Below are 24793 nucleotides of genomic sequence, written 5' to 3' on the forward strand. Positions count from 1 at the left end.
CATAAAATTACCATTTACGTTTTGACAAATATGACTGTTTTGGTATTTGTTTACGTATTTGCCCATACAATTTCCAATCAGCGCCCCTAGCGGATTATGTCAGAACTTGGAAGTAGTATGGGCCAATACGTAAACAAATACCAAAACAGTCATATTTGTCAAAAAGTGAAAACTCATGGTAAGGGTACAGATTAGTTGCTACTCTTGTACTGTTGATAGATGCCCAGTCTGTTTATTTTAGGCTACATTTTGCATGCTCTGGATCGCTACGTCATTTCAACTATTTTAGACACTACCTCATACATCATAAAAAAACATAAAACATAATATGATACTCGTATATTCATATTATGAAGTACCTACAGTCGGTATATGAAGAAATTGTACGAAACGGCTGTAAATTTGTAGTTGTAGTTGAACGTAACCAATATTTTTTTTATAATATAGGAGTAGCAAACGAGCGTGCAGTCCACTTGATGGTAAGTGGTTACTGCCTCCCATGGACATCTGAAATCAACCCCAGATAATATTAGATTCCTTCAGATAATATTAGATTCAGCGATAGATGCGCCGCAACCCCTAGGGACTAATCTAGAATGCCTGGGAAAAATATGTCTCCACGACCTTGAAACCACAGCACAGCAGCGCTTGATGGTGCTAATATTAGACAGAAATAGGTGTGGTGGAGGCCCGGCGGTACCATCCCACGAACCATAGAGGGTTCTGCCACCTTCAAATTAATATTTATTATTATTGTTGAGTGGTTATACCAAGACAATGGGTGTCGATATAGATTTATTTAGGAACTACAATAGCGGCGGTCGGTGAAAAAAAGACGGCTAGCATAAAAAAATTGTTACCTACCACATGTGTTAAAGGAGCTCTGGAGGTCCAGACTTTGAAATTTGACGACAACAACCATAAAAAAGTCCTTCTGTTTGACGAATTTTTCTTTTCTCGACTATGCGGGGCGGGTCTGCACCCGCTAGCCTCCCCTCTTATACACGGCCATGCCTGGCACAAAGCCTTATTGAAAAAGTGCACGATCTAACGTTCCTTATAAACTTAGTAAGGGAACTTTTGCTTAGAACTATTTCGATTAAATACAGTAAAGTAGAGGAGGGAAAGAGACATGGGATATATGTACAAATAGAACAATGATATTGGCACAAAGCCTTATTGAAACTTAAAAGTGCCCGATCTAACGTTCCTTATAAACTTAGTTAGGGAACTTTTGCTTAGAACTATTTCGATTAAATACAGTAAAGTAGAGGAGGGAAAGAGACGTGGGATATATGTATGTACAAATAGAACAATGGCATGTGTAATCCATCCCTCGGTCACTGATTGTTTGATTACTCAGCAACGGTATCTCTACCATCAAAGACAAAAATAGATATGAAAGGAAAAAGAGCAGGAAATACCTATTGCAAATTACAGCCAGTTTAAAGAGAAGCTAGGCAAACTATGCTGATAGTCTGACTTGTGTAGTCAGATCTACAAAGTTAAGCAATGTCGATTGTGACTGGTAGTTGGATGGGTTTCAGCTTTCAGAAGGACACGTTAATTCCTCAACAACTGTCAACGATTGATGTGGGTATAGCACAAAATTCTACTACCACTAATAATACCCGAAGGTGGGCGATAAAAAACAGTCTTCAAAATTAATGATTTTCGAGTCGGCGAAAAAGATTCTTCCAGTTGATCTTTTGTAAACGTTTTAAACAATTAACGCGTTTAAATTTTCGATATTATCGGTCTGCCGATATATTAGGTCTCTATCCACCGATATAATAATCATTATAACAAGTACCATCCATAAATACAAGTTTGACCAGACAAAGGATTCTTCACAAATGACATGATTACAGCTCGTCTGACATTGCTAGATTGAACAATTCCTTAACACTGGGACTTATCAGATAGATCTCGAGTAGTTAACTAGTTACAGAACGGAATTACTATAAAAATTACCTATTTGATTACGTCAGCGAAAACAAATGTCTTCCAATTTAATACTCTTTGGAAATGTCTCTTGAAAAAGTTTCTTCCTCTGGAATTTTTGAATAATCGATACATCAATAATATCGCATTAAAAATATTGGTTTATTGGTAATATTGATGTTTTAAATCTATATTTCCACCAAGTTGTACTCGTTACTAAGAGTTCAACCAGACAAGCAGACAAAGGATTCTTCACAAATGACTTGATTACAGCTGGTCTGACATTGCTAGATTGAACAATACCTTAGCACTGGTACTTATCAGATAGATCTCGAGTAGTTAGCTAGTTACAGAACGGAAGCGTCTTGTTAAATCAATTCTAATTTCATTTATAGAAAGTTTTGTTTATCTCTGCATTCTATTGTCCCAATAAAAAGTATTTAGTTAAAGACTGATGGCAAATCGTCATAAGAGTTAGAGAAGAGAGAGCTTTTCAATCAACTCTAAATAGGATTCGAATCTTACGTGCAGTAGATCACGGATGGGTTGCTACTCTTGAGAATTAAATGTGATGTACTTTGTGTAAGTGTCTTCCTTAATAACACCCTTAAAATTAGAACAGAGCAATAGCATCAGGTCACATTGTTATTGTCGTTACACTTTGCCTGTGTCGTTGATACTATGTAGGTACACACAAAGACAAATATACAAAATTGATCTAGAGTAGAAATCCAATTTTTTAAATGTTCGTTAAAAGGATGTTGTTTTATTGTATTAAAGTAGCAAATTATTACGCTACCTCTCGGTAAGTGGCTACTGCTGCCCATGGATATATGTAATCAACCCCCGATAAGATTAGAGTTCGACCTGAGGTCTACCTACCTACAGATGTGTTTTACTAAATTGGAACGCCTCGAATACGTATGCCTTACCACATCCTTGAAACTGAACACAGCAGTGCTTAACACTGCTGTTGTTAAGCCGATATAGATATGACAATGGTGCCTCTGGAGTGCCACGAAGAGTTCTACCAATGTTGATGATGGATGACGGTGTGACTAACTAAGAAAATATATCGTTGTCTCCTGATATCTATTACCCTGATGTTTCGACTTTTTACCACGCTTTTATTAGCTTGGGTTGCATCTATGTACTCGTATGTATGTATCTATCTATGTAACGGAATCTTTGAGCTCGATTTTTACGCACTTTGAACGGTCCGATTAATTTAAAATTTTGAATAATTATCAGGAACCGATGACAATACACGATTTTAATAACTTTACCCCATTCTCCTCGTCAGGATCGTCAGGAATCAGGATTAACGTATTTCTTTGTGCGATTTTAGCGTGGTTTTTAGTTTTTAAACTATAATTATTAAAAAATATCATGGTATAGGTATATTTCTTCCATGCACGTAGGTAGGTCGATTAGCCAGGATGGTGTGCCAGATACGAGAATAGTTGCAGGAAACGGTGCGTGCTGATTGTCGGGAAGCGCAATTGTCGTTCCCTCAATCATGGCGCCCATTACTGGATGGCGTTATGTAGTAACAAGGTGAGATCCGTGGGAAATGGGCCATGGTTACTTGTACCTGTTTTTGACGTCATATTCCTATAGATTTGGGTTTTAGTACAGAGATTATCGATTTGAGCGCTCTGTGCGCGGCGGATTTTCTTTCGGTGTCAACTAAAATTATTCAGTATTTAGTATTTAGTAGGTTAGCGCCCAAAAAGGCAGAATTACAAAAATGTGTACTTAAGTACTGCTGCGCTTCCTTATATAATTTTTTTGCAACTTTTCTTTAAAATTAATTCTCATATTACTCACTCAAATATAAAAAATGTAGACCGTATTTTCATCAAGTTGAGTATTTTTAAAGACTAGAAATTTGATTTTTGTTCCATAATGTTCTTTGAGAGCGTGAACTAGACATCGTGCATATGATGTGGATGCGATACTTATAAAAGAAGTACGAGTAAGAATTACTCTATGTATAATGTTCTTACATTAGCAACGTTTAGTAAAGCTATTGAGTATGACATCGGGCAATTGCACAAGCATGAGTTGAGCTTCAGTGCAATTTTCCGCGGGGCTTCATCTACACTATCTGAAGTGTAAAATCAAGTTTACAACTTAAGTACACCTTTAGATGCTGGTATTGTAAGACCAGCATGACCTAACGATAGCTTTTGTTTTTTTTTATAATGTAAGAGTAGCAGACGAGCATGCAGTCCACCTGATGGTAAGTAGCTACTGCCGCCCATGGACATCTGTAATCAACCCCAGATAAGATAAGATGTACCTACCTGATGTCGGCCACAGATGCGCCGCTACCCCTGAGGACTAAGCTGGAACGCCTCGGAAAAGTCTGTCTCCCTTACCACACCCTTCAAACCGGAACACAGCAGCTCTTAACACTGCTGTTATTAGGTAGAAATAGGTGTCGCGGTGGTGCCGCCGGAGTCGAACCACAAAGGGTTTTACCACTTACTTAGCTAAAATAACTCAAACTCGATTTTGACTGGGGTCACGAGAATTCGTTATTCCTTGTAGTTCTCTCAATTGCCAACAACTCTCTCCTAGTTTCAGAGATCCCGACTACTTCATTTGTTTAGGATTGAATTTGCCTTCACATATAACAAATAATATATTACATATTACATCAAATCGTATCACATATATCGTTATATTTTCTGATCCAGAAATATATTAACAAAATTGTAATTGACAGTAATTGGTAAGCGTCCCTGTAAGACTGTGCAAAATGATATGAATTATATAAGTAGTTTCACTACCGTTCGCCTAGTGTTCACAATTCAACCATGATCATATTGAAAAATTAAGATTCTTTATTTATAACACTAAACTCTAACTAATTGAGCTTGTGAATAGATACCAAACAAAAAAAAGAAAATGGGCTGACAAAAAAAGAAAGACTCTTTTGATACTTACCTACTCACTTACTTTTTGATTAGACTAGGTTTAATATAGATTTTATTTGAATTTCCACAAACTGAGTGGCTCAGGTATAACCTTGGCCGTCACGTGCCTAAGGTTCCTGGTTGATAGCTGGTCTCCGGGCGGCATCAGTTACATGCACTTTGCGGTGACGTAACCACGCACGCTTCCTGGTTAGGGATGGGACGATTGGATTCTTTATAAAAATACGGTTTTTTAATCGTAAACACAAAATTGAAGTAAGGATTTTCATTTTAGAAAGTTCAAAGGAACCTATTTCATATTAGCAAACGTCTATAACAGTCATCCCGTCACAGTGACCCATTCCATTTATAATAGAAGTATGGTTAATCTGACGTGAAGTTTTTTTTTTCTATTTTGTTAGGTTCTGGACACTTGTTTTTTCTATAATAAAAGATCTGAGTAACAAAAATGTTTGCAGTCCACCTGAAGGTAAGCGGTCTGCTTCACGTTCAAAATGGGAGTGGCAGTGGTACCTCCTCGATCGGACCATACTGACTCTAACTTTCAAAAGCACCATTAGTTATTCTAAGTTTAAAATATAAAGTTAGCAGATTAATCAGCGTTAACATTTTTATGACAACAAATATACTTCGCAAAATGTAATATTAAACGAGTAGGCCCGTTGTTTGTCGAATGAATGGTAGTAAATACCTGTTGGCCGTACGTAGCAACAGGTGGCGGATTTATTCTGACGACGTAAAAGCTTACTTAAAACGAAGTGAAAAATTAATTGCTTATTTTTTAGCATAGGACTAAGCTTCAAGCCTCCTCCAGTTGTAAGGACTGACCCATGAAAAGGATTTGCAGCATCCTCTAGTAGATTTTTTGACTACCTAACCTCTGAATCCGTTTGAAGATCGATATTTGACCATTTGTGACAACTAGATATTGACAAATTTCGAAATCTTTGGTACCGAGGCAAGGTTGGATAGATTGAATATTAACAATAACAGGTGCATTTAATTTGACTTTTCTTAATGATGTTATGACATTTTTTCCTTAATTTTGTTCACCAGTTTCAAGACGTGTTTTCGAGGTTAATCTCAAAAAGGATGTAGACAGTTAGTAATCGAGAAGATCTGAAAGCGGGCCAGTTTAATCTGCAAGGCATCCACCGGTTCTCTGGCCGCCCAACGGGCCTGGGGCGATGGCATTTTCATATTGCCGATACGGTATGTGCAATATATCAGCTAATTTCCTTGAGTGTTACGGCAATTGAATAAGCACCGCCGATCTGGATCATAGATATAGTAACGCGTGTAGTTACCTAGTTCGAGTTCAGTCGCGGCCGACATCCACCCGCGCGCGGTCTACAGCGGAGGAAACCGGTGCGAGCTCGATTGAACCCAAGATGGCGCTCGTAACGCTGTGCCTTTTGGCGGTCATGTGCTTGGTCCAGCAAGGTTTGTCTTTTTACTCACCGATCGATACGCCGGGGTTTTTCCGCTCAATTTTCGCGACAATTCTCTTAAAGACCGTTAGACTTGACTTTGAACTTTGACGGATGACACAGTTAACGCGACGAATTTAAATTGAATTTAACGACTGCGTAATAAGTTTTAGTTTTCGTGGGCAGAGTGCTGAACTTTCAGGAATAAGGTTAGGTTAGATTTCGCGGATCAAACAGTTTATTTTAGATGTTAACATAGGCGTGTTCTATTCTCGTTTTATGAAATCTAATTCTGATCATATTTATTTGCCGTTTTATGTATATGAATCTATGATGCTGCGTGTTTGTGTAGCTTTTAGGGAGGTACCACCGCCATACCTATTTCTGGCCGTCTAGCTTAACGCTCTTCTGCATTTGGGGGGAAGGGTATGGATGCCGGCTGATTTAATCCTCAGCAATGGAAATTCACCTGTGACCGACTTCAGGTAGAACCTCCGTTCTGCGTGGAGTTAGTTACAGGTGTCCATGGGCGGCAGTGGCCACTTACCATCAAGTGGACTGCATGCCTTTTTCTACTGCAATCTTGTTAAAAAAGTTGTAGTATTTGGTAGTACTTTCCATGGTTTTGTAATACAACAATATTACCGACCTACTCGAAGCATAGGCAGGTAGTACCTTAGTAGTAGTAGTAGTAGTTAGTAAGTAGGTAGGTAGGTAGGTTTTGAAGGTGGTAGAACCCTTTGTGGTTCGACTCCGGCGGCACCACCGCCACACCTATTTCTACCTAATAACAGCAGTGTTAGGCGCTGCTGTGTTCCGTTTTGAAGGGTTGGTCCTCACGGGTAGCGGCGCATCTGTGGTCGACCTCAGGTAGGAATATCCAATCCTATCTGGGGTTTATTGCAGATGTCCATGGGCGGCAGTAGCCACTTACCTTCAGGTGGACTGCATGCTCGTCTGCTACTCTTATATTATAAAAAAGGTAGTGTAGCGCTCCTGTGGCCCAGTTTTATGTGTGTGGCGAGGCATTATAGTTACTAGCTGACCCGGCAAACGTTGTGTTGCCATATAAATTAAAAAATGGTTAAGGGTGAACAACCCTTATCACTTGGGGTATGAAAAATAGATAGTAGCCGATTCTCAGACCTACTGAACATGCATATAAAATTTGGTGGAAATCGGTAAAGCCGTTTATGACCGCGACGCGAGAATTTTATATAGAAGATATGAGATGTTCGATGATTGATTTTTTCATCATTGATTTTTTTAAGAACAAGTGAATACTGCTGCCTATGGACATTCGTAATAAACTCTGCATAGTTTTGGAGTTCTGTCTGAATTATATTTGCGCGACTATCCCTATACTAAGTACTAAGTTTAAATGTCTCGTGTATATTGTCTTTATTACCAAACCAAATCTGAAAAGCTTAACACTGCTTTTATATTCAGAAATATGTGTGGCAGCCTCCGGACCTCTAATCTGGGATTGTTTATAACTGTTTATAGTCCGCAGTAGCTACTTACCGTCAAACGAAATGTACGTTATTGTCCTACTTTTATAACATAAATAAAAAATGGACCAAATGTATGGTAGCTACTTTAATTTCATAAAAACACTCAATTTTTGTGTGTCTATGGCACATTGTTTGTATAATAAGTAATTATATTTAAAGGAACATTTTATAAGCTTTAACGAATGCCTCATATTATGGAGTACCTACAGCCTGCCAACTAGGTTATTAATGCAAGGCTCTATGTAAAGACGTTAAGTAATTAGCGAAGTGGGGGCACTCCTCAAATTTGATTTCTGTCATATCGTCCCCGCTTTCATAAAACTATTACGCGGAATGACGTCACAGTTGAAATTTAAGCATGTAGGCAGATTAACTGGGTATAGTCATACCCAAAATATATATAGGACTACGTTAGTCTGTCTGCGCTGCGCTTCTGTCCCGGGAGACTAAGAAGGAACGCCTCGTACAAGTCAAATACAAGTTTACCCAAATATACCTCATTTTTGGAATGCCCGTGTTACAAATCAGCATAGGTGCAGTAGCGTTTGACACAAAAGTTTAATGTTTGATTTTCTTGTATAATACAGATATGGCAAAGGAGTATAGTAGTCGCCACTAGTGTCCTAGGCAAGTATTAGTTTCATACTTGACACACATATTGTAAGGCTGAGTCAGGTGGTTCCTGTAGCTTAGAACAATGAGATGGTTTTTCCATCTTTTAACAAATCAAAAAAAGAATGTAGCTTTTTTTCGTGCTTTTTCGAAAATATATTATCTCCTGACGGCACAAAGAAAGTTCTTAGGTATGGTTTAATTTCAGGGGCATATACTTGTAACATATTTGAGAGATTTATAAAAAAAAAAATCTCACACCAGTAAACAAATACCAAAACAGTCATATTTTGTGCTGAATCCGGCAGTATCTAATCGCTAAAGGATGCAGCACAAGTATTCCCAGACGCGATAAAATAAGTCCCTCTCGAGCATATAAATATGTATTTGTGATATAAATAACGCTATAAATACGATATAAATATTCATTAGAATAAGAAAAAAAAAAACAGTCATATTTGTTGAAACGTAAAACCTCCTGGTAAGGGTACAGGTAGACTGTATGTTTGTTTGCTACTTCTATATTATAAAAAAATGTTTATTGGCCCTAGTACATTTAAAATTTAATAAAAGCTTTCGTATCACAAAAAGGACAAAATTTTGTTAACCAGTGTTAGTTAACCAATGTCATCTAACAATATCCTGATTAGGTTAATACTTATGTGTTGTCCTTACATATAGAGGTGTCATTACATCTTGCGGTAAATTTATACATTTATAAGGTGGCAACCCAATTGCCCGATGCTTCGATTGTGGTTAGTAGGCGGCCAGTCAGTCCTTCACACTTAGGTATTATATTTTTGTATTTTTTTCTATTATTATAATTTTTAGTTATGCAAATTGGGTAGGTAATGTGCAATGAGGAAAATAAGTTAATTTGAAACATGACTACGCACGTTGTCCCACAAATATGTCAGGTGCAATGAGTTTTAACTGCGATTTCTATATTTTCATTTTATTTAGTGTTTCAAGATTAAGTGCTAATTTTGTGTCCCGGATTGAAAGTCAGGCCTTAATAATAAATATAAGAGTCCTTTCCAAACCGGTGTTCTGTGAATTTTAAATTTGTGTGTCATGGGACTAACATGGCATAATTCCAATATGACGTCGATGCAGTTCATCTGCTCATCAGTCAGTCATTCTCAAAAGTCAAAGACATTTACGTTGATGAAACAGTCAAAGTCAACACTGTCAACAGTAAATTTATTTAACGACGCTCACAAAAATACCTTTTTATTACAAGTTTCTTTTTTATAAGGTGGAAGTGATGGGGAGTGGTCAGTACCGCCCATAAACATGTGTAACTAACTTAATATAACACCTGTTCAACTTGAAGTCAATCACTGATCCGATGACTATTTTATAGGTCTAAGATGATCACCTTTTTTTATAATATAGGAGTAGCAGACGAGCATGCAGTCCACCTGATGGTGGCTACTGCCGCCCCTGGACATCTGTAATCAACCCCAGATAAAATTAGATATTCCTACCTGAGGTCGGCCACAGATGCGCCGCTACCCTTGAGGACTAAGCTGGAACGCCTCGAAAAAGTATGTCTCCCTTACCACACCCTTCAAAACGGAACACAGCAGCGCTTAACACTGCTGTTATTAGGCAGAAATAGGTGTGGCGGTGGTGCTACCGGAGTCGAACCACAAAGGGTTCTACCACCTTCAAAAAATAGGTAAGCCCGCCGGCATCTACGCCATTCAACCAAAATGCAAAGTCTTTTAGGTTAGAAATAAAAGTGGCAGTGGTACTTCCACCATCGAACCTATTGGTTCTACCACCTTCCAATTTGTAACAAACTATTTGTATGCAAGAGTCTCCCAACTAGAAAACCTAACAAAGCCTCTGACCTAAATTATTTTGAGCTTCACAGGTGACCTATCAAAGTGCCAAGTGATCTAATTTTCACTTATCGATCGGAATGGTCATTGGTCACACCTTCGGTAAAACTGGTGTAAAATTATCGACATAGTCTATAAACGTACCTAAGACTCTTCGAATAAGACCGTGGAGGCTAGTATTGCTGGCATTTTGAAGTTATGAAGGGTGATAAACTTTTTACACTTTTAATAAAAATAAGATACTAGAGGAGGCGTCCGTTAATTGCGTGAGGATTTTAAGGGAGGAAGGGACTCGAGCCAAATCTCATCTACTTTTACTAAGTATAGGGGGAGGGAGAGTTACGGCAAATATCACATATGGTACAGGATCCCTAGTATAGTTTTCATCATTTATTACTAACAAGCTGATTTTTCGTGAGTAGCTTCGTTTCGACAAGACGCCCAACATTTTTCCTTACAGCAATGTTGGTAAATGGTAGCTTGATGGGGCAGCAAGGATAAAATATGTTGACCGGACGAATTCTAAAAATTTATTAGTAACCAAATTTTTCTTTGTTAATTATCAAGATAATTATTTAAATAACGTGAAAAAATTTTTGTCCTACAAAATATAAGGTTTTTATTAAGGCGTCCCCCCTCTCCAACATGTATCATAAACAAGGTCATGAAAAATAATTACTAACCAGCTGATTTTTTTTTTATTGGCTGTCTACCATTTACATAGTCTACCATGCACATTATCCTACAAATTGCATGGTATGTCATCTCGGACCTACGCTGAAAAGATGTTAATTCCGCAGGATTATTTTTTTTATTAGTAACTGTAGGACAAAGGTATCACGTGATAGGATAATATCATTTTTAACTAAATAAAACAATGTCCTACAAAAAAAAGGGTAACTTTTATTAATCCTACAAGATTTGTAATTTAACTATAATATAATATAAATAAACTATAAAACTGGCGGACTGGAATAACGTACTTCGCAATTTGTAGGACAATGTGGGTAGTAAGCTGTGTAAATGTTAGACAGCTAATAAAAAAAAATCAGCTGGTTAGTAATTATTTTTTATGACCTTGTTTATGATACATGTTGGAGACGGGGGACGCCTTAAAAAAAACCTTATATTTTGTAGGACAAATATTTTTTCACGTTATTTAGATAATTGTCTCGATAATTAATAAAAAAAAAATCGGTTAGTAATATTTTTTTTTGATTCGTCAAATCAACATATTTCATCCCTATTATTTTAGTTATAAACCACAATCGAGAACTTTCGTACGAGAATTTGTTGGGCGTCTCATTGAAACGAAGCTATTCTGGAACACTCAGCTTGATACTAATTATTTTTACATTAAGTATTAGTACTACAACTTTTAAGTGTAGGTCCGAGATGACATACCATGTAATTTGTAGGACAATGTGCATGGTAGACTATGTAAATGGTAGACAGCCAATAAAAAAAAAATCAGCTGGTTAGTAATTATTTTTCATGACCTTGTTTATGATACATGTTGGAGAGGGGGGACGCCTTAATAAAAACCTTATATTTTGTAGGACAAATATTTTTTCACGTTATTTAAATAATTATCGTGATAATTAACAAAGAAAAATTTGGTTACTAATAAATTTTTAGAATTCGTCCGGTCAACATATTTTATCCTTGCTGCCCCATCAAGCTACCATTTACCAACATTGCTGTAAGGAAAAATGTTGGGCGTCTTGTCGAAACGAAGCTACTCACGAAAAATCAGCTTGTTATTAATAAATGATGAAAACTATACTAGGGATCCTGTACTAATATTTTCTTTCCACAAGAAAAAAGTAACATTGCGAGAAAATAGTGTTAAATTAAATAAATCATGTCTCTTCATCATAACTTTTATAAAAAATATATAGAGCAAGTTATTGTTTTTTTCTTTTTTATAATGAACTCAATACATTTACACTAGAAACACACATCTTGAAAAATATGACGTCAGATGGAGGGAGTTGAGCTAAATCTCACGTCATCTCACTAGAGAGAGGGTTGAAAAATCGTTAAAATTGTGTCACATAATTTATAGATGCCCCAAAGTCCTTGAACTTTAAAAATGTTGTACTTGCACTACTTATTATTTGAATAATTGTATAAGTGTGCGTTGTGTTATTGCTATGATATTTTCTTTTATGTGTGTGTTTTATAATATAGAAGTAGCAACGAGCAAGTAGTCTATCTGCAGGCGCGATTGCAGTAGAAGACTTTGGGGAGGGGAGGTCACAGGGGAAATTTGGTTAAATTAGACCTCTTTTTTCTAACACGTTTTAAATTTAATATACTTATTGTAAAGTCCACGATATCCTCTCCGCTACCCTCGCGGCAGAGAGGAATCCATGCAGTGTTTTCCCATGAAAAAAAACTGACCAAGGGGGGGGGGATCATGACTCACTCCCTGGGACTGCACCAGAGCCGAACTACAAAAGCTCTACCTTCGAAAAAGCTGATAAGAAATCTATATAGAATATTGTAAACAGTTTCAATAAACGGCAATTAACTCTCCCCCAGGTCTCGCCATCACATGCTACCAGTGTAACAGCCACAACGACTCACGATGCTCGATGGAGAAGCTGCCGGACGAGCTGCGGCTGCCGTGCGGGCCCAAGGACACCATGTGCAGGAAGATATCCCAGGTGGTGGAGTTCGAGATGAACGGCATGCCGCCAGACAGCAGAATCATCCGGGGATGTGGCTGGGACGAGAGCAGTTATAAGGTGAGGATATTTTGAATAAGTAAAACAGTAATTGATGGTTCTATGTTTTTTACCTATCTGCAGAGGGTAATATTTTTCGAGAGTATGTATGTAGGTACGTCTTATTATTTGACAAGTCTAAGACAAAACGACATGGCGGATTTTAATTTAAGAGATGTCGTTAGGTTCATCTAAAATTCATCATCATCTAAAATCATCTAAATTTACACCGAATTCTACCTGAACTTGTATAACACACCTAAAACAACTCCTGAGAACAAAAATTAAGACAAACAGAATACTATATATCTTTCTTAATACATACTCCAAATCGAAACACAAGAACATTAAAAAATGCTGCTGTAAATTGGAAATAGATGGCGGTGGTGTCGCCTCACACTGATAGAGTTCTACCACCTTTAAATAAAAATAACCTTGAATCTCCCAGTCAATGTAGGTGGACTACATCCATATTTTAGTGTAACTGTCTGCACAATCAAATAAGTGGTCCCGTTAGGTCCAAATTGAACGAAATTGGTCATTTAAATGTTATCTCAAAAAATGTTCCATATAAAAATGTTATTGGACGTAAACTTCGAAATTGCAGAAATGATTTCTTTTTTATCACGATATACTTGCACAGAATATTCGAGGCTACTTGGTGCTTGTCAGCCTTGTGAGCCTTAGGTTTGCAAATTGTACATTGAAAAACAAAATCCAATAATATTGGAGCCTGATATTTTGTCCATGGCCTGGGATTCAAATCTCGGATCTCCTATCGAGAAGCTGATTTTCAACCACGCTATCATCGTTTTTGGCATGTGTTGCAAACTCAACGAAAAAATCTGTCCTATTTTTTAATGTTATCATATAATAAATATCTTTTTTGTACTAGTCTAGAAATACAACATCTTGGGGTGACAGGAAAATTGTTTATTACTTAAATTTTGCACTTGCCCAAATCTGTGTTGTTGTGACCTTACCGCTGACCCCGGCAATCAACGAATCTACATTGATCTAACCTTTATCCACAGGGTCGTTGCTACCAGCGCTCCGGGTTCGGAGGCAGGCAAGAAGTGTGTTCATGCTTGGAGGACGGCTGCAACTCGGCATCCTTACCGGTCGGCGCCACCGCCCTCATGCTCCTTACATTCGCATTACTAAGGTTCTAGACAATCGTACTTCCAATCATCTCCTAGACAAAAAATAATAAAGATCTGAAAAATTATAGCGATTCCTTATTGTTTAATAGCAATTATTTGGCACTAGATATCAGATATGTCACCAGAAGAATAGATCTGATTGCCGATAGGGCAAAATTAGTAAAGTTAGATGTATACTTACTCATTACTTATATGAACGAAGTCCCACTTGTGTTCTGTATTGTTATAGATGGTTAGTACGTAAGACACCTGAGTTAGCGGACCCATGTAAATAGGTGATAATGTTGAAAATGAGGACATTGTTAGCAGCTGAGGATTCAGTCGCTAATGATGTCTTAAACGATATATAGATTACCTCTGTTTACTAATGTTAGTGGTATCATGATGATTGTAAATTATTCTAGTACCTACGCTATGATAGCTTTGTTGTTGTGTTTGTAAAATGCGAGTGTATTTATTAAACGTTTTTAATGTATTATTATTTTATTTACAACAACTTGAACCGCCTGTCTACTCATCAATTTTTACTTAGATTACTTTCAGATTATAAGTAACTAATAACTAATTATATTTTTTGAACTATCTTAACTATTAATGATAATAGTTGATCTACTTTCAATATTACTTTTGCACTTACTTCTTCATTAACTATAAATTGTAACTGCAGCTTAGAAACTGTAATTTCTTCAGCCATCACATAATGACCATAATCATTAATTGAATCTTTAATTTATATTTGTTAATTATTTGAATTTCAGCATAACTTTACGATCTTTGCCATTGGTTTTACCACCATTAGATATGACGTCAGATTCATTAAAATTTAAACCATCTCGTGAAAATTCTGTCGTCAATTGAATCTACACTGTAGGCACCAATGAGGCCAAATTCCAAATCCTAATCATGAAATCAGTCCGTCATATCAACCCACCTAACCATCTCAATTGTGCTCATCCGTTACACGGCGCTCAATGAACCACATCCTCCCAATCTGATGACACAATAGGAAGGTAACACGCTCTATATATGTGCTCTAGATATTTATTAATGAAACCGTCGTAGAGTCTTGTCTGTGTATTGTCATTATATGATTAAGTAGTTTTTAACTCTACTTTAGATTAGTGTTACCAGCGTCTTATTCTACCCTAATATATTAAAATTTAATCCTAATATATTGAATTTCATTATAATTGGGATGATAAACTTAGCTATTAAATCAATATTACAATTAAATAAGTATATTTGGCTCATAATATTTACGTATTTCAATTTTAAAATACCTAAATACATGCTATCGCCATCATCCAGGGTCGACTGGGAGAGAATGCCATGAGGCATTGAGGTTATCCTTTGTAACCCTTAGTTTAAGGTGTACAAAAGTAAATAACTAAAATAAAATAAATACATATTATCAATTTAGAGATTATTATTCACAATAAATATGTAATGAGCTTCCTCCTAAAGTATTTTTAAAGCATATTCGAAGCAAATGGCAGGAGGCTTACAAACGCAACAAGAATTAATTGCTATAGTCAAATGACAGAGATCACTTTTTCCTGCTGCAAGGTTAATATTCATATCAAATTCCATCGTTTCAAAAATATAATCAAGTCAAAACAATGAATGATTTCGAATATAACATACATAGTGTTAATATGGTCATTATGAGTAAGTGACACCTCAGGCAGCGGCTAGTGCACTGCGGCTCGCGCCAGTATGTGTGTAAGCTATAGGCTATAGGCTATAGGCATACGGCTGTTTAGGCCTAAGCTTCAAGTGCTCAGTTGTCGGTCGGAAGCAGTGCAGTCATGCAGAGCATCGGCCTTGCACTCTGTGTCCTGTTCGGATTCGTAGGGAACGGTAAGTGTCCCTATTATTTACTTGTTAGCTTTTTATTGTACTTTTTTAAGTACCTAATTTTTTGCCTTGTCAGTGATTTAGTGTCCTTTATTTAAAGGTATCAATATTTAGTCCTGACATTCTAATCAACATGGCTAGTGTCATGTATTCTAAACCTTTTATAAGTTTCGCGTAGTGAAATCGAAATTGATTAGTTTTATATACGTACCTACAAACATACCATGACTAATTTGGTGGACAGACAGAACAGCTGAATAAATAATCTCAACAAATATTGTGAATATTTTGAAGGCTGAATAGCCATCATCAAATTGTGATTTAAATATTAGAAGCCGTTCGAAACGAATATCATGTTAGATGTAGAGTTTAACATAGGCGTTAAGTGAAGAGGGTATAACCTAACCCCTCCCTGTGGGGAAGGGGGACCGGATAGATTTTAAAATATATTTTTTTGTTACGGATTTACTCAGTACCATGAAAAAAATATTAGAAGATTTATGGTTTTTGAAGATCGATTCGTGGTTCAACAGACTCACTTCTACCGTCATACAGATTTCTGTCAAATTATAACCGATTTCAGGTAGGCAAATACTTTTTCAGATTAAACAGTGATATCTATGATGGCCGTCTCCACTTATCTCAAGGCAAATTTTAAAATGAAAAAAGCTGAAAAGAAATAAAGCTTAGAAAATAACAGTCATTTCGAAATAACAACAATATTACAAATAGCAGCGTTAGTTCACGTTGTTCAGGGCGAAAGTAGAATTCGTCGAATTCCCTCTAAGGTCAGCCGAAAAACGGAGGTCATTATATTTTAATTTTGTCGTCCCCTTATTGTGCTTGGGGACGTAAATTGAGTTTATCAGCTATTCCTGTAGGAAGTAAAGTAAAAAGCTAATTAGACCCGGGTCAGATCGCCCCTTTTTTAATTGTTACATTTCATAAAAGGTATTGTGGCCCACCTGTTATACAATTACTTATACTAAGAAATAAGCGTATATTTATGCCAACTTCCAGCGTACGCGATAATGTGCTATGAGTGCAACAGTGCTACCAACTCGTACTGCTCGGAGGCAGTTCTGCCGGACAGCCTGAAGCGGAACTGCTCGGAGCACGACCGCGGGCTGACGCACACGCTGTGCCGCAAGATAGTGCAGCACGTGGACTATGAGGTCAACGGCCACCTTCCCAGCAGCAGGGTGATACGCAGCTGTGGGTGGGATGAGACGCGGTATAAGGTAGGGATTATATTATTTCTTTTCACTATATGAGCAGCAGATGATCATGAAGTCCACCAGTCCAGGTCGGCCACAGATGCATCCTACCCCTGAGGATTTAGCTGGAATGCTTCGGAAAAGTACGTCTTCCTTAATACACTCTTAAATAAGAACCCTGCAATGCTTAAGACAGCTGTTATCAGGCAGAAATAGGTAGTGCCGCCGGAGTCAAACCACACTAAGTAGTTTTAAGTACAACCTTCAAGAAACTAATCAAAGCGTTTGTTTTGTATTTTTGTTGTTGTGGATTTGTACGTGTAAAACACCGTGGGATGATAGATAACAAATATGTAATTGTACCAGTAGTTAATACTATACTATTATTTTTCGTTTTCTAGGGTGCTTGCTACCATCGCTCTGGGTACGGCGGTCGGCAAGAAGTGTGTTCCTGCTCCTCCGACCTGTGTAACGGGACCGGGGACCTCGTGGCCTCCTATGGCCTCCTCGCAACCTTACTCATGACGTTTATGCTAAAATAGATGTTCGAAGATGTCATATTAAAATTATGTTAACTGGTTTTTAAATGCGTTTGGTTGTTGTATCGAATTTAATTTAATATTATATATTTTAAAATGTAAGAGTCGATCATAGATTATATGGTTTTCCAAAAAGAAAGATGGGGGAGTATTTTATTTCGTATATTGTCTGTTTTTTTTTCTGTAATATTTGAAAAATATGCAAATGTAGACTATAAAACAATGTGATATAAAAATAAAAAATCTAGACATTTGTCTTTGTTTTTATATTATAATAGATGATAAGCTTTTTCTAGACAAAGTATATTAGATATTAGATTACGATTTAAAATTAATTTAAAAGTACGGGTTAAAGTTTCCCAGTTTGGTCTACTTGTCTGGTAGCTTCTATATCAAACTATTAGTATTGAACAAAAGTTCAAATTATGGATAAAAAAAATATAAGGTCTATTCTAATAATGAGTGCATATTCTCGTAGCTACCTACAAAGGATTAATGTAGAGGTCTACGAAGGATCTACGTAAAAGTCTACGAAGGATTCTCGTAGAGGCACGTTGCTAACGGCCACTTACGCATTGAAAAGCAAAAATCGAATGACATTACGTCAGAAAACAATTGAACGAAATCATATGGTTGATTTCAGTTATTTGGCAAGTCACATATTGTTCAGAACACTTCCAGGATTGGAAAATGATGAGAGCGTTCTACAAATATAAATTCATTTAGGAAATAAGAAAGAAGATAGTGAACCACAAAATATTAAACAGAATTGAAACTTAACTATTATTTCGTAAGAATAAAATATTTTTTGAAGGCTACGATATTTATTTGACATACCAAGTCACTGTAAAGTAGGTGGTTTTATAGTTTCTATTATGTATTGAGCTCGAGGAATCTGCATAAGAGACACGGGAACTTCAGGAGTTGGTAAGTTACTTTTTATGGTTTTTGAAGCATATTTTATTTTAAATATACTTAATTTTCAACCCTTAATCGCAATTAAATAGTAATAAATGAGTAAAAGTGTTGTATCGGCGACGAAATTACGACTTTTTGCTCAAAAGATGAGATTGATATAAAAATTACGTTCAAACCCGTAACAGTACATTGATTACATTCATAAAGCGTTATTTTATAGTAATAAATTAGAATAATCTTTCTATTCGTTACAAAATAAATTATTTTTGATTGAAATGAGATTGAAATGAAAAATGGGAGAGAAAAAATTACACGCGGATAGGTACCAACTAGATTGATCTTGCAACTGTCATAGAGCTCTTCAATTGAAAAAATCTTCAATCTGTTAAATATATACTAAGTTCTGGTTCAATAAATACCCGTAAGCTTTTTCTAAATGCAGAACTTTTTTAGAAACAGAGTTGAAAGTTCAATAATTAATATTTTTAATTGACTTATTTACAGCACGAATTTATAATTTTTTATCGTTTTTTTAATAATTATAATGAAATATTAGCTTATACATCTTACTTAGTAACTTATATTGATAAAAAAATATTTTTTTCTGAGTAATTAGGAATAATTAATACATCAGTCATGTCTACAAGTTTCAATCCATACTGAGTCCATACGTGAAAAACTTTTTAATGTATTTCTTGTTCCAGTTCATTGTCAGCCAAATGCAAGAATATGGCGGTGTGTCTAAATCTAGCGAATACCGCGACGCCGCCGACGTGCGGGACAGAGGACATCAGGATGGCTACCAGAACCAACAATACACCGTGATCTCACAGAAAAGCTATGGTAAGTACCTATATCTTAACAAATTTTCTTCATCAACATCTTTAGGTCATAGGAAAGGTCAGTTTAATCACATGGTAATGAAGCCCTTCGGTTAATTGTCGCAGCACATTACAATAGTGCTAAAACTGGTGCATTCTGGTTTTAAGGGCATGATAACAAAGATATTGATGAAGGTAATCCAATGTAGCCCTCGGAAGCAGCAGAGTCAGAAACCGAAGACACCAGTTAAATATACAATATTTTAAATAAAGATAAATAAAAAAGCATGATGATAATAATGTCAGTGATGATACATGGTGAAAATTTTAATTTATAAATTCTTAATGTATATGATTTATTTCCAGGTTGTCCCAATAAAGAACTCTCCGATCAGAACGTAACGACGTATTGCAGAGTCACCACTGGTGTATACGAGTCTACGTCGAATCAGCAGTACTATAATCCTAGGTATGTGACTCAATTAATCTCTATAGAAAAAAAAAACAATATAAGTCACTTACAAAAATAAATATTTCAGATATAGTAATCCGTCGGCACCTACATTCAGCTCCCCACCAAATTCCCCATTAGTGGGACTCGTGTTTGACCCTTCATCACCAAACTTCAGTGGACATGGTGTAATGGCTGACCGACTCAGCGCTGACAGAAGGTCGCAAAGCTCCTGGTCCATCCCGAATCAGGAGCCCATCGGCACAGGAGCTAGGAAGAAAATTGTTAAAAGCCATGACAAGAGAAATGCTTATAGCGCTGACCCTCGATATCATGAGAGATACAAAGACACCGAAACCGACCGCCAAAGGAAGCAAGAGAGAAATTTAACTTCGGAATCCACGTCAAGTCTTGATTTCTTTGCTGAAGGAGAGAGAATGGTGTCCGAGCTGTGTAACATATCGGAGTCGAATCCGAGAAATGATGCAAGTAATCAAAAACAAAATCAGAAAACAGTAAACTTAGATGACGATAAGAATAAGGTTTCAGGCTCGTCAGATTTACTTTTGACGGCTTTAGATAAAATTATTATCCATGATCAGATTCCAAACCAAATAGTTCAATTAGCAATAGAAGCATGTACTGACGCTGAAAACATAGCAATCGCACACCATAACAGGCCATGCTTTAAAAATATACATTCAATTTGTGCTAAAACTAGATCTAACGTTCAAAAGCCTGATAGTGCCGTCGCAAATCTGCATTCGCAAGGAATACCTTGGGTTATAAAGAATTTTATATTTTCCTTTGTTAGAATACTTGATGGTTGGAAAGGCGTCAAGGAACTACTGAGCGAAAAACACGAAACTTTCTCTAGAATTGAAAATAAGTATTATAGTCCCAATATTAGAGAGTGCTTTGTACAATGGCAAGCTGTCACTAAAGAAATGTTGACGCATATTTATAAAACTTTTAAATGCCTCGACCACGGTTTTACTTTGGAGCAGAAGAGCTTTACTCATAACTATTATGCTACGAACCCAACAGGGCCCCGTCATCAAAATCAGAACAAGTTCCAACCGGTAAAGCCACACATTGGCACTGCAAGAACTATTAATGCTACTCCACAACCGTATAATGCCATCCAGCCCCCATGGGTCCAAAATCAGAGTCAAGGCGTCTCGCAATCTTTTACTGAAGGTCCATGGCCATCTAGATCTGGGGTCACTTACAAAAAGTTTCCGGTTGTTCCACAATCTAACCCTCATAACTTTTATCCCCTAAATGACCAAAGTGATATTGATAGTTATCAGAAGGTATCATACAAATGTGAACCTTGTAGTGTGCGTGAGGCGAAACCTAGACAATCTTGGACTATCACTAATGTGCCAGATTTCCGGGCATTAGAAAATATGTGTCATGCTGATCAAAGAGAACTCTATAATCAATTGAAACATAAAATGGATGCTGAACTCGGGAAGGCCCCAGGTCAGCCGGTACTGGGAAGCATACCTTGTGATCTATTGCAACGTAGGGAAATGGAGCTAAAAGCCAAAATGATACCATTGAGCCACGTGGAAAAGGCGTTAATCCCTAATATGGCTACAGCTGCTGAAATTAGAGGCTGCCTCCAGAAAAATAACAGCTGTGGGGACACAAAAGAAGAGACAGATTTTTTTGCGACATGGGGTCAGGTTATCCAAAAAGAACCTAATGATTTTGTAACTCATCACACTCACAACGTACAAATTCCATCGAATGTTGTGACGATTTCAAATATCTCTGGCCCCGTACAATTTATTGAACCTGATAACGATGAGTTTCACGAGATTTCAAAAGTGTATATGAAGCCTGGTAGTTATAAAGTGCCTATAAAGCCGACAGATCCTGTGTCGCCTTTCTTACAGCCGCCTTCACAAGATACACCATATGATAATTCTATTGACGAGACGACGCATTTGAAGATGAAATCTTCATTCCCTCAAGTAACATTAGCACCACAACCAAAATATAATATAGAATCGTGGCCGTGTCTTATGTCAAGACGCAACGACGATGTCTTTGGGGAGAATCAAAAAATCTTTCCTAGACCTGGTATGTCACAAATGGATGTCAAGGGTGTTGAATCTTTAGAAATATTTGGTGCAATGACATCTGACAATGCGTGGGAAGCTGCAAAGCAATCCGCTCCAAAACTAATGGATTTTATACACGAAGGTTCCAAATCCGATACAGCTCGGTTATATGATGCTTTATGTTTAAGTGCAGCCAACGAAGTCACAGATAGCATAAAAAATTACCCGATTATCGAACAAAACGAAGTGTGGCCTGCATCTACAAATAATTTTGCTACAAAACAGACTATTGATATGTGGCATGACGAAATGTGTCCACGGCAAGATCAAATGCAGGCTGATATTTCAGAAAGGCGTAATTTCTCTGATGACACAATAAAATTAGATGATGCTGAAATTAAATCGGTTGACACAGATGAACAACCTAGTGATAAAAAACAAGAAGAATGTAAAGAAAGCACTCGTTGTTACGATCAAACTGGCAGTTTTATTAAAGACGATAATCCAAAAAAGCCTACTAAGCCAAAGGCCGTCTCTGGGATGTGGTATCATCCTAAAAAGAAAAAACCCTTGCCATCCAATATTGTTAAGAAATTCGAAAATATTCTATCTAGTATGTATCAAATTAAAGAGGCAAAATTTGTGATGGATGACATGGATATCAAAGTGGTAAATATTGTACGGATGAATTTTTACTTTAATTTAAAACAATTAAAAATGTCTAATTTGATGAATAATTTCAGGCTCCAAGATTCTATGAGGTGGTGAAGCGTCCCATGTGCTTGCATGATATATCAACAAAGCTTAAAAATTCAACATACACAGAACAAGAACAAGTTGTGCAGGATTTTAGGCGTATTTTTAATAATGTCAGACTATACCTCAAGGTATTGGTTCAGCAAAAAAAATCACATAAATTATGGTGACGATTTATTAGCATATTAATAGATATTTCTTTTTCAGACTTTTCCAGACGCTATCATGAAGAGAAATGTTGGTAAAATTTCCACGGAATTTGAAAAAATGTTAAACGATGAATTCCAGAATAAATTGGAGCCGAAGACCAAGTCACAGGATAATGTTGTACCACAAGAACCTGCAAGTAAGAAGCAAGACAAAGATATTGACAGGCATAAGACCGAATTGAAAAATGAAGAATCAACAAATAAAAATGACAAGAAGCCAGTCGACGATGGTAAAAAGTGATCTCCTGAAATAGAACTTTCCTTAACCGATAATAGTTAATCATAAACATTATTTCGAAAGATCAAATTAAAATATTCATAGGATGGTACTGACACCAATTTTGGATCGTTATATTTTTTATTTAAACGTTTTATTTATATGTTTTTCTTTTCTCGTCTACATAAATACAAAAGATGTATGTATGTATGTAACATTTATAAAATTCATATTTGTAGCTATCATTTCATCGATAAATAGTTTTAGTGGAATATCTAGTCAGCAGATAACGGTTTTTTAAAAGCAAATGTCAGTGAAGTTATCAGAACTAGTAAAATATAAGATTATCGATTTAATATGTAAGCGCTTGCCAATTTTTGGATTGGACTTTACGGCTACCTGACGGGGCTGGATATGTTTCTTTATTATTATCTTCTTTCATTGCTTAGTTTGTAATTTCATCTCGTTTCAATATTTGTAATATTTCTTATTAATTTCATGAAAAAAAAATATCCGCATTGATTTCATATGCAGAAAAACAAATTTATGTTTTGATGCCAAGTGTCATGCCTTTCTTTTTAATTCATCGATGCCCATCCGCAATTTGTCCTGAATAGATATACTCGTAAACAATAATAATAGTTTATACAATGTATGAAACTATTAAAATGATGTTGCCTTTTTTGTATTTCGATCTGTGATGTATGTTTAGGTAAAAGTTAATAGATTGAATCGTCGCACGCTGTTAATTGTTAATTTGCGATTTAATAAGAATGTGTAAATAAAAAGATATACCGTGTACAAATTGAAACTTTAAAGTTTAAGTTACGAACATTAACCTTTGTAGACATCTCGAGTTACAAATGTGTCCAATGTCTTCTTGTAGATAGTTTGTTAAACGTCGACCGTTTCTTTCAACATTTTAACTGAATAATGCAAAAACCGAACGGTCTGTTCTGATATCACTTAAACATTGTACGTATTACATTACTTACTTAATTTCGATCTACAAGAAGAAAAATGGGCTTATACCTCTTGTAACTCTTACTTGTTTGAGTACAAAACATCGCTTAACTTGCATATGTTGAGTTATTTTTTAATCTAACTTGTTCCTTTCTGTCTCACATTGGTATGTATTTTTTACTTTAATTTTTGAGATTCCGTTTTACCTGCCATAGGCAATAAGTAAATGATACCACGTCTACATTAGATTTTCGTTCGATAAAACTTGTTAGAAATGTCTGGTTTGTCTAAATTTCAAATTTCAATAACATGACGTTGGGGTTAATTTTAAGTATTCATTAAGTTGTGATTTTATTGTTTAACTTATTTACCTAAAATTATGGCAAGGAGCTCCTATGATAATACAAGAGTTGTTTCGTATCTGGACTTTTATTGCAACTAATTCGTTTATTGACCCTTGTATAACAATGATAAATGATAACGACAAAGACGCCGCAAAACCATTTAAGTTTTATTTTTATTTACCTCTGACTAAAATAGATTTGGTACTCATTCGTTAATGATTAATATCTGAAAGTTT

The 24793-nt window shown here is 36.3% G+C and overlaps 3 protein-coding genes across 4 annotated transcripts; all 3 read left to right on the forward strand.

Moving 5' to 3' along the window:
• Positions 1-6174: 6174 nt before the first annotated feature.
• On the forward strand, positions 6175-14665 carry LOC140753876 (UPAR/Ly6 domain-containing protein crok). The gene is made up of 3 exons (XM_073088681.1): positions 6175-6332; positions 12843-13048; positions 14062-14665. The coding sequence occupies exons 1-3, from the start codon at positions 6281-6283 to the stop codon at positions 14197-14199; spliced, it is 396 nt and encodes a 131-aa protein (XP_072944782.1). The 5' UTR covers positions 6175-6280; the 3' UTR covers positions 14200-14665.
• A 1137-nt stretch (positions 14666-15802) lies between these two features.
• On the forward strand, positions 15803-18039 carry LOC140753875 (uncharacterized). The gene is made up of 3 exons (XM_073088680.1): positions 15803-16050; positions 17068-17288; positions 17666-18039. The coding sequence occupies exons 1-3, from the start codon at positions 15999-16001 to the stop codon at positions 17804-17806; spliced, it is 414 nt and encodes a 137-aa protein (XP_072944781.1). The 5' UTR covers positions 15803-15998; the 3' UTR covers positions 17807-18039.
• A 381-nt stretch (positions 18040-18420) lies between these two features.
• Positions 18421-24633, forward strand: mtsh (mitoshell). Of its 2 annotated transcripts, none has more exons than XM_073088678.1 (6): positions 18421-18730; positions 19426-19564; positions 19909-20011; positions 20082-22737; positions 22812-22955; positions 23032-24633. In XM_073088678.1, exons 2-6 carry the CDS (start codon positions 19441-19443, stop codon positions 23272-23274), a joined length of 3270 nt encoding a protein of 1089 aa, XP_072944779.1. In that variant the 5' UTR covers positions 18421-18730; positions 19426-19440; the 3' UTR covers positions 23275-24633. The 2 variants fall into 2 exon arrangements, with proteins under 2 accessions (XP_072944779.1, XP_072944780.1); XM_073088679.1 differs by lacking the exon at positions 18421-18730 and adding an exon at positions 19061-19142.
• Positions 24634-24793: the final 160 nt, after the last annotated feature.

The sequence above is a fragment of the Epargyreus clarus genome, unplaced genomic scaffold (assembly GCF_041222505.1).
Source record: "Epargyreus clarus isolate Ecla_fem2 unplaced genomic scaffold, WU_Ecla_fem_2.2 ptg000027l, whole genome shotgun sequence".
In the NCBI taxonomy this organism is placed as follows: Eukaryota; Metazoa; Arthropoda; class Insecta; order Lepidoptera; family Hesperiidae; genus Epargyreus; species Epargyreus clarus.

What these genes read in the sequence shown, in the direction of transcription:
- LOC140753876 (XM_073088681.1), top strand. Translation starts at nt 6,281, where the DNA reads ATGGCGCTCGTAACGCTGTGCCTTTTGGCGGTCATGTGCTTGGTCCAG. An exon ending in CATGTGCTTGGTCCAGCAAG is followed by an intron (nt 6,333 to 12,842) that starts GTTTGTCTTTTT and finishes ACTCTCCCCCAG; the next exon opens with GTCTCGCCATCACATGCTAC. An exon ending in GGGACGAGAGCAGTTATAAG is followed by an intron (nt 13,049 to 14,061) that starts GTGAGGATATTT and finishes CTTTATCCACAG; the next exon opens with GGTCGTTGCTACCAGCGCTC.
- LOC140753875 (XM_073088680.1), top strand. Translation starts at nt 15,999, where the DNA reads ATGCAGAGCATCGGCCTTGCACTCTGTGTCCTGTTCGGATTCGTAGGG. An exon ending in GTTCGGATTCGTAGGGAACG is followed by an intron (nt 16,051 to 17,067) that starts GTAAGTGTCCCT and finishes GCCAACTTCCAG; the next exon opens with CGTACGCGATAATGTGCTAT. An exon ending in GGGATGAGACGCGGTATAAG is followed by an intron (nt 17,289 to 17,665) that starts GTAGGGATTATA and finishes TTCGTTTTCTAG; the next exon opens with GGTGCTTGCTACCATCGCTC.
- mtsh (XM_073088678.1), top strand. Translation starts at nt 19,441, where the DNA reads ATGCAAGAATATGGCGGTGTGTCTAAATCTAGCGAATACCGCGACGCC. An exon ending in GATCTCACAGAAAAGCTATG is followed by an intron (nt 19,565 to 19,908) that starts GTAAGTACCTAT and finishes ATTTATTTCCAG; the next exon opens with GTTGTCCCAATAAAGAACTC. An exon ending in ATGACATGGATATCAAAGTG is followed by an intron (nt 22,738 to 22,811) that starts GTAAATATTGTA and finishes GAATAATTTCAG; the next exon opens with GCTCCAAGATTCTATGAGGT.